At 38.4% G+C, this 12,899-nt stretch overlaps 1 protein-coding gene across 2 annotated transcripts; it reads right to left on the bottom strand.

Moving 5' to 3' along the window:
* Positions 1-863: 863 nt before the first annotated feature.
* Positions 864-10,818, bottom strand: pcbp2 (poly(rC) binding protein 2). Of its 2 annotated transcripts, XM_027009802.3 has the most exons (12): positions 10,662-10,818; positions 7,864-8,016; positions 7,440-7,472; positions 7,065-7,181; positions 5,718-5,849; positions 5,449-5,577; positions 5,207-5,281; positions 5,045-5,086; positions 4,820-4,892; positions 4,682-4,737; positions 3,911-4,080; positions 864-1,947 (listed from the first exon to the last, which is right to left on the bottom strand). In XM_027009802.3, exons 2-12 carry the CDS (start codon positions 7,954-7,956, stop codon positions 1,911-1,913), a joined length of 957 nt encoding a protein of 318 aa, XP_026865603.1. In that variant the 5' UTR covers positions 7,957-8,016; positions 10,662-10,818; the 3' UTR covers positions 864-1,910. The 2 variants fall into 2 exon arrangements, with proteins under 2 accessions (XP_026865603.1, XP_081559227.1); XM_081703101.1 differs by lacking the exon at positions 5,718-5,849.
* Positions 10,819-12,899: the final 2,081 nt, after the last annotated feature.

Raw genomic sequence — 12,899 nt, 5'->3', positions numbered from 1 at the left:
ACAAGCAACGTATAACTTCTTGAATACTGTCACAAAACCCCCTTGGAAGAGTTCCAGAAAGACCCCATTGAGACAATAACTGTGGTAAAAAATAAAACTCAGAATAAGAAAGGCTTGGAAAAGAAATGCGAGGTAAAGAATTTATCCTCTCCTGGCAGGGTTTAGACACCAATGAGAATGAGCAACTGATGTTTTAAGGTAGTTTAAAGTTGAAGTCACTGTGAACCAAGTATACCTGAGTCTGTTAGGCTATGTTAGTCTGTTATGGAAACAGATGGTGTGTTATAGGTTGCTTCCTAATGTCAGAATACGTCACTTTGTGACTGCATGACCAGTTGATATCAGGCAGGTCAGCAAGTGAAGTATCAGGTTGTCAGGCTGAGGTGATGGACTGTCACTACAAGAACTTTAGACTACCAGAGTAGGGTAGGTAGGAGTAGATAAAAAGTGAAAAAATGCAGTTAGAAATGTTAAGTAGAGCACTTTATAGTGAAGCAAACATGTTAATTACTCTAATCAGACACTTCTATAGAAACTCTAAACTTGCACGGTTATCAAGTTCTCCAACCTTCTAGGTGGACTTAGTAAGTCTAGTTAGAGACTATAGGCCATCTGCTGGCATGCATGTTTGTGACCATTGCCTACTAGATGTTATTTTAGAGGTAGTTTATGCTCAGCATTTAGACAGGTTATTCAGGGGACACGTTTGTGGGTGCTGATCTGGTACAAATATTTGCTTGATATCTGGAGATTAATATGTTGCTGCATACAGGGACTCTACAGTGCTCATTTACTACAGTCAATGAATAGGCTGGGATATAATCCATGTACATGCTAAACCAAAACAAAAGAAAACACAAATGTAGATTGAGCATTTCACATCATTTTAATTTGCATTTATAATTCTTCATTCCTGTTGCACTTCAACTCTACAATATTCTGAAAACGTGCACAAAAAAGGTTTAGGTTCTCCTTTACAAAATAAAAATTTTAAACCAAGCAAATAGAGAAAAGAGAAAACTAGTGTTACTTCTAGAATGAACCTTCTAGTTGATTAATCAGTTGCTCTATATAAACAAATGAGTCAGTTTGGAATCCTTTGCAGGCTCCCCACCCCAACAGGTTAAAAAAAATATTCTCTCTGTTTAAAAGAAATATTTGCAACTCATTATTATATCAGGAATATTTATCAATTTAATCAGAAACGTGAGACACTCTTGCCCATCCCTCTATCAAAACGGCCTTCAACTTCTGCGGAAAAATAACAATATAAAACATACAGGAATGACAATATTTGACCAACAAATCAACAAAACCACTGCAGTCTTAAACCCACTGAAACACCCCACAACTTGTGACAAAAAGAAAAACAAAAACCAGTTAACAGGCGATGAGCTCGTCTGCTCAAATTCATCCAGACCCCAAATATTTGCAGTTTTCTAGATATAAATTAAAATAAATAGACAAATTTGTATGGTACAGGGAAAAAGCTGTGAATTTATCACTAGTTACTGTTTTTTATTAGTTTTTTTTCTACATGTTTTGTAAGAAAAATCTGACAACAAAAACCTCAATATTTGCTTTTCAGATTTTCCCCATTACTTTCAAATGTTAATGTGTACAACAGGATATACATTGAAAATCAAAACGTTAAAAAACTATACGCAAAGGGATTTTAAAAACATGTCCATGAAATAAATAAATAAAATACCTATGCATATTTACTTCCAGAAAATATATTCATGAAGCATATATTTATGAAGCACATCTTGGGTGGATGAGGACAAAAGCTAGGTTGAGAATACTTGGTTGCTGTTTTTCTGGGGTTTTTTTTATTATTTTGAGTGTGCACATGTGTGAAGTTGAGGGGTGGGGGTAACTGGCAAATGGAGATGCAACATACGAGGAGATCAATTTGCAGCCAGTCCTGTTGCCTCAGACGAGAGCCTGTAAGAGAAAACAGTGCAATACTCAGCTGTAGTACAACAGAACACACTGCATAACAGCACACGTGTTAGTATGTGTAAGAGCAAGGGTACTGTACGGTGTAATCAAAAGCATCAGGACACCCACTGTAGTTACTGATAAAATAAGCCTCCTGCAAATTAGTTTGTCTTATGAAACTATTGAGTTAATAGGAGAGTATATGGGATGCATAATACAAAATGGAAAATGTAATAGACTTGGACAGATAAATGTAGGGAGCCATTACACTGCAACTTTTAGGAAAAAGTACACACAATACCTTGAGGAAAAAGAATAATGAGAGACTAAAGATGACCACTCTTGCAACAAAAGCTACCAAGGATATCCGCTGCGGAGACAAGATGAACTCCTCATGCATGCGTGTCAGTAAATCCGTCAATTAGTGAAAATTCCCATGCTAGACCAGGCACTAGGGGATCCAGCAAAAAACATAGAACAACTCCAATACAAAAATTGGTATTCAGTTTGTCAAGCAAGTCCACCCCAGCCTTGACATGGAATATGGAATCTAATTTTTATTTCATAATGCTTACAAGGATCAAAGTGTATGTGGATTCAAATTTGTATGGTGCTAAAGTAACTTTTGATGGAGTATCTCTCTCTGAAGCAATTTCAAATAACATGTCTTGTCTATACATTCCTTTTTAAGCACATACCAACACTGAAAACAAAGCAGAGGAATTATTAGAATGGTTCTCGTCCTATATTTCTAATAGAACACATTTTGTTGTTTTAGGTAAACAAAAATTGCACACTGCTACCATCACTCAAGGTGTTCCACGGGGATCTGTCCTTGGCCCTCTCCTGTTCGTTATCTATATGCTACCTTTTGGTCAGATTAGCCGCAGCCATGGTCTTCACTTCGACTGTTATGCGGATGACTCTCAGATCTATATTAACACCAAGGCTAACACTACTTTACCTCCCGTTTTATTCTCCTGTATCCAAGATCTCAAGCAGTGGATGAGCATTAACTTCTTAAAACTCAGTCTGATAAAACAGAATTTCTACTTATTGGCCCAAATAAAAATAAAAATTCTCTTATCTTAAATTAAATCTGGACAGTACCTTGATCCTCTTCCACAGTTAGAAACCATGGCATACTCCTTGACTCCTCTCTTTTGAACCCCACGTCAAGTCTCTGGTCAAAAATGCCCCTTTTCACCTCCGTAATATTGCTAGGCTTAGGCCCATGCTCTCCACACACGATGCTGAGACCTTGGTTCACGCCTTCATCACCCCCTGTCCTGATTACTGTAACTATCCTCAGTGGCATCCCTAAAAAAAACATCCGCTCACTTCAATATGTCCAAAACTCAGCCACAAAAATCCTCCTTCATATAAGGAAGTCAGTCCACATTACTTCTAGTCTACATCAGCTACACTGGCTCCGCATCCCTGAACGCATTCAGTTCAAAATCTTCCCTATCTAGCTCAACTCTTACACCCTTACACTTCAGTCCTTTAATGCAGGTCTCCTCTCCATCCCCAAGTTTAGACTGGTGTCTGTAGGAGGCAACTCCCTTAGTGTCATGGCCCCAAACTATGGGCCACTATCTCAATCTCTCCACACTCTCCTCCCTCAAATCTCAACTTAAAACATACCTCTTTTCCCAACAACTTTCATAACCTCTTTTCTTATCCACAGTTGTTAATTATTGTGTTGTCAATTTGGGTCAATTTTATTTACTTTTTTTCCACCATCACTGTAAAGCAACCTTGTGTGTGTGTGAAAGGCACTATATAAATTGTTAATAATAATAATTATTAATTAATATAGAAGTTTCTAGCCAAGGTTTTGATCCTTACTAAATTCTAGACAAAAAAGTGTGAAACCAAATCAGTGTGTGTGTGTGTGTGTGTGTGTGTGTGTGTGTGTGTGTGTACGTAAGCACAAGAGTGTACACATGTATACATGCATTACCTAGCATTGATGAGGTATTCAGCCAGGCTGATGCTGGCAGGGGAACCGGTGATGGTAACTTGGCGGTCACTGGAGCCCTCAACAGGGTTGGCGATCTTAATTTGTGCTCCAGACATCTGACGAATCTCATTTATCTTGGCACCTTGGCGGCCAATGATGCAGCCAATCAACTAAGAAATAACGTGGCCCAATACGGCAAGTTCCATTAGTAATACTGACCAATACACCCTCTGAAACATGACAAGCTTAAGATGGAAGATCCTAAATAGTGAACATAATGTGATCTTAAGCATTGCAAATATAGGGACACCTCATAAAATATTTGCATGATTGTTTTTACAAAAGATACAAAATCCTAGTGCAGTTATGGACACCCACAAATCTTGTACTGTATGTAAACTAGGCAGCAAACAGCAGCACATTTTGGGGAAAAATTCCTTCAACATATAAACATTTCTTAAAAGGGACTGTTGACTTCATTGCATAAATTGTGCTATTTGAATAACTGGGTGGCAAATTAAGTTATTTTGACCATAGGGATCTTGATCCATATTTATTTTTAGTTTTCCTTTCACACCTTGGTGTTTTTTCAAACTATTTATGTTTGTGAAGAAGCTTATCAAAATTCTGTTTTACAAATTAAGAACTTGGATGAACAGGTTGCAACTGATACAAGCATAAAATTATTGATCCTCAGTTTGTGATTATACAAATAAAGATCTACCCAATAATTCCCTGAAATGAAGACAACATCCACACAAACTAACTCACATCATTTGGAATGGTCAGTTCATGAGAGCCAGTCTGAGCAGTGGCATCCATCCCAGCTGTAGAGGATGAGAACCTTGTATCAGCTCCCTTGATTACAACCAACACAGAAGCATGATGCACGATATCTTTATGACTCACCAGTAAAGCCTTGGCCACTAGGAGCCAAAGGAAATGGACTCTGCTGCATTGCCAACTGGTGAAGTTTAGTGAGCTGTGAAGAGGGGGGAAAAAGAATCTTTTTTTTTTTCAGAAAAAGAGACTGACAAGCATTTCTAAAGTTGTTAAATGCCAAAAAGCAAAGACACCATCCCCAGGGCTGTGGATTGATGGAAGCCTTTCAAGTGTGAACAAAATGAGTCTTACATCAGGCTGAGGAATGGCATGCTGTCCCTGAACCGCATATGCCTGAAAGCATCACACAAAAGTCACTCGACAATGACAGTCATATTCCACAGCAAAAAAAGAAAAATAAATAAAAGATCAAAGTTTGCCATCCTGATAAAGACTGCCATCTGCCAAGCTTACCTGTCCTCCAGCGAAGATAACAGGCGAACCTGAGGGTTTGGGTCGATACGGTATGGTGACACCTTTGGGAGGAGACTGTGGAAAACGAGGGCGACAAAGAAAGAAAATGGAAATGTCCAATGAGCAATTATCCTGTTCATAGTAAAAACATTCATTCATGCTAGATGTCAAAGTTGACCAACATATCTTTTTTTTGTTAATACCGTAAAGGATGAAACAAGCATTAGTAAGCGCTTGTTTACCTCCAGCATAACTACGCAGATCTGTTTGACACACTCAATGATGGATAGCGGTGTCCCAGCAATGGTGATGGCTCTTTCAGTAGAGTTAGGCAGCATGTCCCCTGCCACCTGTACCTGAGCTCCGGTTGACTGGACACACACAAATGTGATTCTATACAACCCAGCCATCCAATTTATTAATCTTTTTAGGATACAATTAATTTATATCCTCAAACAAATGGTACATAATATGTCATCCACAGGAGGTCATGGCAACAGTCCACACCTACCTCCCTGATCTCTTTGATCTTGCAGCCACCCTTGCCAATGAGAGAGCCACACTGACTAGCAGGGACGACAATGCGCAGAGTGACCGGAGGCTTAGACGTGGCCGTACTATTGGACATGGAGCTGCTGATGTCCTAAAATTGGAAGTGTCAGAGGAGGAAGGTCAAAGTCTCCCAAGTGGCTCAACAGAAAAGCGTTTGCCCCATCAAATGTTGAGTTTGATCCCCGATGATGCCACAGTCATCTGTGGCCAAAAGCCCGAGAAAGCAAAACTGGCTGTGCTCTCAGGAAGGGAAGGGTGGAATACTCTCTTCTGTCAATTACAGCAGCATTGGCCAACTGCCATTGGCCATTTTTGTTGCAAGCACTTCTCAATGAATCAGTAGATGACCAAAACACAGAATATGGTAAAACAAACCTACACTTGAAATTGCTCTAATCTTCTGCCAAACCTAGGCATCAAAGTGCTCCACCACTTTTCAATTCCACAAGCTCCAGCCAAACATTTTTCCAGAACTCTTCCCTCCAAAAACATGCATGGGAGGGAACTCTCCCCTCCAAAAACACACTAGCTCTTTATGTAGATGCAAAATAAATGACAGAAATGCCTCCCTGAAGTGAACTTTCCTGATTGGTAAATATGTAACCCTTTTTTAATTTGTATTTGCTCATTACTGAGCTCAGGAGAGGCACAAGATACATTTCTCTCGCACAGGCATTAATTTACTAATGGTCATTAAAATGTAAAGACAACTTAGCTTGAGAGTTCTTAAAATAAGTCACAGCAATTTTAACAAAGATGGCACTATGTTACTATGCTACCAGCCCTTTTCAGATTAAACAGAAGAGCAGTTCATTCGTCAATCAGTTTACTATAAAAGGGTTGTTACAAGCAGAGGGGAGGTGCACCCTGTCCTAAAAAACTTCTGTACCTCCAGCTGGGTTTGGTTCACTGATCTCATTTAAAGTGCAAAATATGCATAGCAGTCAGAGCTTTCAGATGCCATGTATGTGAAGGCATCAAAGCAAAAATGGCAGAAATGTGCATATATTATTTCATTTAAGACCTCCATCTCCATTTGGGAATTCAAGGTTCCAACACACACTAAGCTCTGTGACTGGTACAACACAAAGGGCCATCTGTACAGCTGCACAAGCCGGAGCTGGTGGAGGGGGGCTGCTGTCTGTCAGTCTAGTAATGTCATTGAAGGTCTCAAGCCAGCTAGTATTCAGCACTGAATCCAACTCCCCCCAGATGTCACGAGGACAAACCTCAATTGGCAACTGTGGATTACAAATTTACAGTTAATTTATTAACAAAGAACATGAGAATGTTGATACATGAATACCTCTTCCAGTTTGTCAATGATCATGGAGAAGGCTTTGAAGATGGCAGTTGTGGGACCAGCCAGGGTGATGATTCTCTCCGGGCAGTTCCCTTCAGAGATGTTGATGCGAGCGCCACTCTGTGCAGAATGCCAAGGAAGTGAGAGAATATGAAAAATAGACAAAAACAGTGTGAAAGTGAGTGGGCCGCCACCCCCCCGCCAATGAGAAATTAGGTCTGAAAAGAAATTTCAAATGTAATAATGAGCACAAACTAATCCAATTGAACCAATATATGGAATAATATTTTGGTGTATGAATGTAAAGGGATGTAAATTCACTGAAATAAAACAAAGTGAAGCAATGAAAATGAGGTAATGTAGAAAAAATATGTTCACCTCTTCTCGCATCTTCTTCACCGATTCACCTTTCTGGAAGGGGAGTTTTTTTAAAAAAAAAAAAAAACAAAACAAAGTTTATTATGAAATAAAAGTAATGTTAGAAAAACCAACAAAATCCAAGTGTGTGTGTGTTTGTGTTTTTTTTATATATATTAGTAGAAGAGTATGAAAACAAATACACGGTAAAGCCAAATCTTTACAGACTATTTTAATTCATTATACTTTCTCTAAATTTTCAAAGGACTAAACGAAAACTAGAAATGACATGATGGGACAACAACAAAGTTAAAATAAAAAAACATTGCAATATCTTTCAATTCGATTGTTTCAGTATTTGAAACTGATTTTTAAGAAGAAAACAAAACATATTAGATTACACAGTACCCATTGCTTGGTTTAATGGGAGAGTAATAAAACTGACCTTCCCAATAATGCTGCCAACCTCCTTCCCATGCATGAGCAGCCTGATGGTGAGTGTGACATTGAGTCCACCTTCAATCACACCAGAGTCCATCCCTGTGCTTTAGAGATCTACCTGGTTCCGCTTTATGTTCTTTGGTCACCAATGTTAAACCTGTCACATACACATCATCTAAATTCAAGTTAATTATATGAGCTTTGCATTGTCAATTTCGATGCCAATACGGTACTTGCGAAAGGTCTGTGGTGACGGATCACAAATATGGCTCATCTGTGTGGTTTAGAATTCAGATTCAGGTTATATCAATTCTGGGACATGACGTGAGCATAGATACAATTAGTAGTAAGCCTCTTGGTGAAAGTGCCAGTTAAGAAAAATATATAACAAATGTTCTTAATTTATTTTACTGCCAAGTGTCATTTTAAGTCTTTTAAGAAAGCAAACCCATTAATAAACAGAACAAAAGTCACCCACAAATTGATGTGAGAACATGATCCAAATTGTAATCCACTCATGTACTAGTCGGACAATACAACTGTTTATGCCATTTTAATACAGTGGCATAAAAGTAAATTATTTGCCTCAATTTTGCACACCTATACAAAGAATAAAAATGACTTATTTCAAAACAATTAAATACATACCAATAAATAACCAAAACAAAGATGACAGTACACGGGATTACTTATCTTTAATGCCAAATAATTCATTTATAGAAATAGGTGGGGGGAAAAAAAAGCATCACCACAATCTTGTAATACTTTCAAGGATCCTTCACTGACCATTTCATTGATCTACAGTACAATATATAGAAACATACAGGGGGAAAAAAAAAATATATATATATATATATATATGGAAACCCATTTGAGCTGTCCAAGTCAATACTGCACTGGGGAAATGGCCTTCAGCTGAGTGGAAAGTTATTTTTGGTAATTAAAAACTCCAGAAATAGAAAGCCACACAGCTTTCAAATTGCAACTGCATTCAGCACGAAATCCCAACCAACTCAAATGATTAAACAGACAGAATTCATAAATGGGCCATTGAAAGTTGCCCCACTGGGAAGCAAATGGTGACAAAGGCTGAGATTTGCCAAAAGGTTGCCATTTTGTATCCTAACATCCAGAAAAGGTTCACTCGTTCATCTCAAACACTGGACCAAAAGATGCCGTCCCTAGAGTGGAACACACAAGTATCAAGAGGTATTAGGGCATGGCATGAATGCCAAGCTAATCAAAGAGGCTGGTTTCAAATAGTACTGCCATATTTTGCGTGGATTGAAGAACCCACAAAAAAAATGGATGAAAGGGGTTATGGCCCAGACTTTCTGGATATGGGATGACACTACTGGTCAATTAAATAGAAAAGCTGCTCTGCCTTCAACTGAAATTAACAGACATGTACACAGACATTAGAAGCAATTAAAATTGTAATTGTAATGTCAAAGATAAATCCTACATAGAATTTCTGGCATGAGCAAGGACACATAAGGAGAAAAGGTTGGACAGTACAAGTCCATGTTGGCCATTATGGCACTGGGCCAAAATATATGATACACCATGTTCAGGGGAAGGTGTTTTGGAGAAATCCACTGGTGGGAGACAGACTGAAAAAATGCATCTTCAGCAAGACCACTGTGGAGAAGGTCCATGTGAACAACTACTGAGTTAAGATGAGAAATATACAAATCACTGGCTTACTACCCAAGTAGAAAAAAAAATAGCAAGTCAATCGTTTTGAAAGGCTAGAAGTGATGCCACGTTGCACTTGAAGTCTTATTAAAACAGGAAAATAGCAGAGACAGACAAAAAATGGGGGATTAATCATGTTTCCAAGTGTCATTAGAGGGACGTGACTTAACCTAAATGCTCACAAGGCGAAAACAACATGAATATTCAATCTCTTCTGACGACGGACTCTCTAGAAATTTATTGGACGCAAAACGCTTTAAATATTTTAGGTGAAATTTCCCTTATTAATGCGCACACCTTTTATTTTGCTCAAAAGCTAGCTAGCCAAAGAAACAGGTACATGTAGATAGTAAATACATAAAACATTTAAACTATACAAAGAATGAAGAAAAATACATAGCTACACATACAAGAATGAGAAAATTACTTATTTTTTAGCTTCGTTTAGCATAAACTAAGCCTTACTAGCTAGTAGCTAAACTCACATTAGCAGGGCCCGACATGGAGTAAAATTGTAATTATTACGTCATATGCAACCCCGTAACCACAGAAATAATGCACTGACAGAAATCCAACTGGCTCACATTAAGTGTTAGCTAGCAAAATGTAATTCGGTAACCAATAAATTTTAGGGCCGGATGTGAGCTAACGAAATCACCTTTTGGGCATCACGACGTCGTTTCGTGTCGAAGTTAATCTTAGCGGTCAGATAAGATAGCTAGCTAACTATCCTGCCAACATTAGCTACTCTGCTAATATGTCATTGACTCGTGTGTCTTAGCTAACACAGCTAGCTAGCTGGCTAGTTATGCTATACTAGCTATCAAATGTTAACAGGCTTAACATGTTTTTTGTTTCATATTTAGAGACATCGAAAACATAACAATTAAGACAACAATAAGAAAGCTGGCCAAAAGCATTAACCTAAACTGCTATGATCGTGAGCACCTAATTGTTGTGCACGTAGTTAGCGTGCTAAACGAGTTAGCCGTGATCTACGGGAGACCGCAGCGGCCTAGTGAACGTACGCACTCTGCCCAACTGATCGTAGTTTCCTAAATATTATAAATAAAAAAATACGTAGCGAATTATATGTATGCTTACCTATTCCAACCCTGGCAATGTGTTCAGGGGAGGGGTAGGGTTTAGAGGGTAGAAGGGGAAAGGTTCGGGAGGGAATTTTAAGAGGATTCGGGGAAGAGGGAAGACACACAAATGCGTGATCAGACTCCACTCTTCTCTGTACAAAGACAACAAAATGCGCTCCAATCAACTTTCACCCATGACCACACCTTTCGTCACATTCCCGCCCCTGTCCGTCTTCTTCGTCTCCCCCCCCCCCTCCATTTATGACACTGAAGCGCAATCGAGAATATCGCCACCAGCTGGACAACAAAAGATGACCAACGTATTGATTCCCTACTTAAGCGTTTTACATAACTATTTTTAGGCATGCAAGTAAATAGCTTATAGAAGTTTACTTAAAAATTAACACAACATTTAAGCATTTTTATGTGCTACATGATTTTAAAGCCACAGATAAATTTGTAGATTCAATCTAATTTATTTGTTTAGATTGTTTGAATTAACTTGCTTCTCCATTTTAATGTGACTATTTTATATTGGATAATTTCATTCAGTACTTTTAAAAAAAGATAGTCAGCTTTTGTCCATTACAAAAAGTAATGTTTTATTACTTCACTTTAGGAGGTTATTGTGAGTTGCTCTGGAATGAGCGTAACATTTTAGTGTAACATTTGACATGTCTACTGTCAATCTTTGAAAGAAATATATTGTTCCATATTATCCTACTTTTGGTTCTGATCCTATTCTAGTGTTAGATATCTGACACTCACTTAAATTGCATGAAAATCTGTGCTATCTGAAAACAAACCTGAAATTTCTATTCCAACATTTCCAATTTCTTAGTTTAGGTTATTATATACAAGACAATCTGCTGGTTTTTATTGAAAATGAATATAATGAATAATTGTATTGTGAAACATATGAAATCAGAATTCAAGCATAGGTTAGACTAATTAAATGGTTGAAATTGTAGTATATTGTACTGAAAATTGTAATGAAATTGTAATGAAGTACACAGAGGTCCCAGAGAAACAGGTTATTTTGGACAGAGGTCCTTCATCAGCTGTGAAAGCAAAGTGCCTCTGAATTTATAATTTATGATTTATAAATTTATGATTTATAAACTATATGGAAAAGACTATTGGGACACCTACACATTACCTCTACAGAAGCTTTGATGACACCCATTCTAAAAAAAAAAAAAGGTTTTAAATCAAGATTTTGGAGTGTGTCTGTGGAATTTTTGTCCATTCATCCAGAAGACCATTTATGAGTTCAGACACCTATGTTGGACAAAAGGCCTGGCTCACAATTTCTGTTCAAGTTCATCCCAAAGGTGGAGTTAAGGTCGGGTTCTGCGCAGACTAGTCAAGTTCTTTCACACAAAACTCACCTAACCATGCCTTTATGGCCCTTGATTTTTCCACTAGGGCACAATCATGCAGGAACAAAACATGGTCTTCCCCAAACAGTTCCAGCAAAGATGGAAGCATACAATTGTCCAAAATGTCTTAGTATACTTCACTGGAGCTAAAGGGCCAAGGACAATCTGTTACGCTTGCCGACTGGGGCATGCCCTGTTTCCCTGACTACCTAACCACTTCTCTTTTTTTTTGCCACTGTCTGTTTTTGTGGTTTCCTGTCTCCTCCCCTTCAACTCCAGCTGTTCCTCATCAAGCCTTCATTAGTGTTTCAAAACAAAACAAAACATTATCCTCCACCAAACTCCAGTTGGTACAATGTAGTCATGCCGGTAATGTTCTCCTCATCTGCATCAAACTCAGACACAATGCTAAAGAGATAAGCATGATTCCTCACTCCACAGAACGTGTGTTTACTGCTCTGGAATCCAGGAGCAGCATGCTTTACACCACTCCATCTGACACTTGGCATTGTGATGTAAGGCTTGCATACAGCTTCTCGGTCATGGAAAGCTATGCCATGAAGCTGTTGGCATATTTTTTGTGCTGACGTTAATGCCAGGGGAGGTTTGGAGCTCTGCAGTTATTGAGTCAGCAGAGTATTATGACTTTTACCTGCATGTGCATCAGCACTCTGCAACCCTACTCTGTAACTGTACATGGTCTGTCACTTTGTGGCTGAGCTGCTATGGTTCCTAAATGCTTCCACTTTTAAATAATGCTACTCACAGATGATCATGGCATATCTAGGAAGTAAGGAATTTTATAAACTGACTTGTTGCAACGGCAGCATTCTATTATAGTACCATGCTCGAATTCATGACACTCTTTAGAA

This window comes from Electrophorus electricus, chromosome 20, assembly GCF_041902795.1.
Source record: "Electrophorus electricus isolate QZ-2024a chromosome 20, ASM4190279v1, whole genome shotgun sequence".
NCBI classification, from domain to species: domain Eukaryota; kingdom Metazoa; phylum Chordata; class Actinopteri; order Gymnotiformes; family Gymnotidae; genus Electrophorus; species Electrophorus electricus.
Note: the sequence above shows the minus strand (reverse complement) of the source record. Positions and strands in the feature narration are given on the sequence as shown.

Bases quoted from the DNA above. Each gene is read 5' to 3' on its own strand.
- pcbp2 (XM_027009802.3), bottom strand. From the start codon at position 7,956: ATGGACTCTGGTGTGATTGAAGGTGGACTCAATGTCACACTCACCATC. The intron at 5,282-5,448 runs GTAAACAAGCGC...CGTTTTCCACAG, and splicing joins TCTGCGTAGTTATGCTGGAG to TCTCCTCCCAAAGGTGTCAC. The intron at 4,893-5,044 runs GTAAGACTCATT...CCCTCTTCACAG, and splicing joins ATGCCATTCCTCAGCCTGAT to CTCACTAAACTTCACCAGTT.